At 46.4% G+C, this 3,236-nt stretch overlaps 1 protein-coding gene across 1 annotated transcript in view; it reads left to right on the forward strand.

The window, feature by feature from the left end:
- LOC107094756 (inter-alpha-trypsin inhibitor heavy chain H3-like) overlaps positions 1–3,193 on the forward strand; it is a gene marked incomplete at its 5' end in the record, with an annotated part of 36,420 nt that extends 33,227 nt beyond the window's left edge. Inside the window, 2 exons of the mRNA XM_015390568.1 lie at positions 2,767–2,871; positions 3,082–3,193. Of these exons, the coding sequence (XP_015246054.1) occupies positions 2,767–2,871; positions 3,082–3,193 (217 nt within the window). The remainder of the gene's footprint in view (positions 1–2,766; positions 2,872–3,081) is intronic.
- Between the last annotated feature and the right edge of the window lie 43 nt (positions 3,194–3,236).

A 3,236-nucleotide genomic window follows, 5' to 3' on the forward strand; every position in this document is an offset into this window, starting at 1 on the left:
TTTACATGTGCTCACATGAAAGTAAACACCTACACTCCCTTCAGCAAACATAGGCCGAGTTCCAATACTTGCACCACACTCTATAAACCCTCAATGATGAGTGCCTTGCTTGAAGTGCAGATACAGTTTCGAGTACAAAGGTTGCAATCGTGCCAAAACTAAAGTATTCAGACAGTGTGGCTTACATTGACTAATCCATTTGTATTGTCACTGCAACTTCATAACGGTTTGGCCTGTCACTGCTTTTGCAATCATACTCCTGCTACTCTCATGATCCTGGCACTGGTGGCTGGCTTGATTGCTCATTCCATTCACCTGTTTAAATACGTTCAGTTTCTCATTAATGTTTATCTGATCCACTGGTTTCCAGCTCCTATATATGCTGCTTGTTTTCCAGTCACCAGTGCCACATTATTAAAGCTGTTTGGTGAGAGTAACTCTAGCGTTCTGATTATTGTTCTGGTACGATTTTATTTGATTGTGACCTGTTTTCTGTCTTGTGGATGTTGTGTGTTGCTTTGACTCATCCACTCTGTTAGTTTGATCTGTTCTGGACTAATTCCTGGATTCTACCGGCTTACCGAACTTGGACTGTTCTTCTGGCCTCGGCTTGGATTCCCCTTCTAGTCAGCTCTTGCTTCTTCTTTGACTTCGGCTCTTGATATTCCCACTGTTGCTTCTTGGCGTCAGTTATCATCAGTTCCGCTAATCACCTGGAGCTCTCGGAGCTCCACCCACCGCAAGCTTTAGACAACTTCAGCTGCCTCTGATCTTTCCCACAGAGCCATGCCGATGTCTACGCCTCCGCCTGCTGTCTCTGACTGTCAAGTACCACGTCTGTGTACTCCATAATTGTATATGGCTGATACGGAGCAGTGCAGAGCTTTTCTAACTCGATGTGAAATCCACTTCGAGCTGTAGCCCTCCTCATTTCCATCTGATCGGGCAAAGCTGGCTTATCTCGCTGTTAGCGGGCGGGGCGAACTTATGGGGAACGTTGGAATGGCAGAATAACTCCTCTCTGTGCAAATCCTATGAGGATTTCTGAGGAGCTGGTCCATGTCTTCAGCCTTATTGTACCCAGCAGAGATGATTCAATGGGGTTATTGAAGCAGGGAAAAGGTAAGAGGATCAGGCTCTCTAGGAAGGGGGAGGATCCTGCTGAGCCGGGCCAGGCTTTCTGCCTCCCCAGAAGTTCTGCTTCCTGTGACTCTTTCCTGTGACTAGCCTTAAATGGACATCAGCTCAACCAGAAATCTCCTATGACTAAACTTGTTGAGCTGTTGGTGGGGAGGGAACCATGTTGAACTTTTAGTTTTTCTTATCAATGATTCACCTCAGATTCCTGTTATATTGGGTTCTACCTGGCTAACTAAGCAAAACCCGCATATTGACTGGCAAAGGGTTGAAGTTTTGGGTTGGTCCATTGCTTGTTCGGGTTCCTGTTTATGATCGGCTAAGTCCAAAATTTTGGGGTACTCTGTTGATCCAGAGTTTTATCACGATCTTACTAAGGTCCCCGAGGAGTACCATCTTTGACAGGTGTTCAATAAGGGCAGGGCCACAGCCCTACCTACCCATGGACCTTTTTGCTGTGGGATTGATGTACTGCCAGGTATCACATCCCCTTAGGGGTAGGTTATGGAGAAATACATTTCCGAGTCACTTAGGGCTGGCATCATCCATCCCTCCTCTGCCCCTGCTGGAGCAGGCTCTTTTTTTTTGTGGGCAAGAACAACGGATCCCTCAGGCCTTGCATTGATAACAGGGGCCTCACAGATATTACCGTTAATAATTGGTATCCTATTAAACTGATTAACTCAGCATTTAATCAGATTAAGGGAGCTCAGGGATTTCGCCAAGCTGGATCTCCACAATGCATATCACCTGGTGTGTTTAGGGAGGGTGATGCGTAGAGGACCTCTTTCAACACCCCAAATGGTCACTATGAATATCTGGTGATGGCTTTTGGGCTCACAACACACCAGTGGTTTTTCAGAACATGGTTGTGAGGGTCTTAGGGACATGGGTTTTTTTTTTCTCTTCGTTTACATTAATGACATTTTCATTTACTCTTCAGACTTGATCAGTGATCAGTGTTGCTTTGCCTTCTCCAGAACCAGTTATTCGTCAAGGCAGAGAGGTGTGAGTTTCACGTGAGCGCTATCTCTTTCATGGGCTTTGTTGTCTCCCCTGACCAGAACTCCATGGACCCCTTGTAGGTGCGGGGTGTCACCAATTGGTCGGAAGCAGCTTAAGAGGTTTTTGGGATTTGCCCATTTTTACCACCGGTTCATTAGGAACTACAGTCAGGTGGCAGGGCCCCTTCATGCCGTCACATCATCCAAGCTCAAGTTTTGCTGGTCCAATCTGGTGGATCAAGGTTTTCAGAGGCCCAGGGCTTCACCTTGTCTCCAGTTCTGGTGTCCCCGACCCCAAGATGCAATTTATTGTCAAGGTAGATGCTTCTAGTACCGGTGTCAGGGCGGTGCTCAGTCAGGAGGCTGAGAGGATCCACCTTTGTGCTTTCTTTTCCAAGAAACTGTAAGCAGCTGAGCAGAACTATGATGTCGGGGATATAGAGTTTCTGGCAGTCAAACTGGCTTTTTAGTAGTGGAGACAGTGGCTGGAGGGTTCCAGTATTCGGTTTCTGGTTTGGACAGACTATACAAATCTGGAGTACCTTAAGTCAGCCAAGAGACTTAATCCTAGACATGCTGGGTGGACACTGTTTTTAGGTACATTCAATTTCTCTCTGTCTTACAGACCTGGGTCTAAGAATAGCAAACCCAATGCTTTGTCCAGGGTGTTTGAGGTGGACAGGGATAGTCTCAGTGGGGCTGAGGAGAGTGTCTTGCCTGAATCTCTGAGGTGTGCTGTCTCCGTGGTTAACATTGAGCGGGAGGTTAGACCTTCTCAACCAACTTTCCCAATGATTGTTGGTCTGATCGTCTGTTTTGTTCCTAATGCTCTGAGAGGGAATGTCATTGAGTTCTGTAATTGTTTTGTTCTGTTATCCTGGTATTACTAAGACTATTCACATTGTTCATTCTCAGTTTTGGTGGCCTTCTCTGTCTGTAGATGTGCGAGAGATTGTGGCAGCCTGCCCTCAGTGTCCCACATTGCCATGAACTTTGTTAAAGGGTTGCCTTTCTCTGATGGTAACATTGTCATCCCCACTATCATTCTCTAAGACGGTGCATTTGGTCCCTCTGCCAAAAAACTTCCCAGCTAAG

Source organism: Cyprinodon variegatus, unplaced genomic scaffold, assembly GCF_000732505.1.
Source record: "Cyprinodon variegatus isolate N-32 unplaced genomic scaffold, C_variegatus-1.0 Scaffold505, whole genome shotgun sequence".
Lineage (NCBI taxonomy): Eukaryota > Metazoa > Chordata > Actinopteri > Cyprinodontiformes > Cyprinodontidae > Cyprinodon > Cyprinodon variegatus.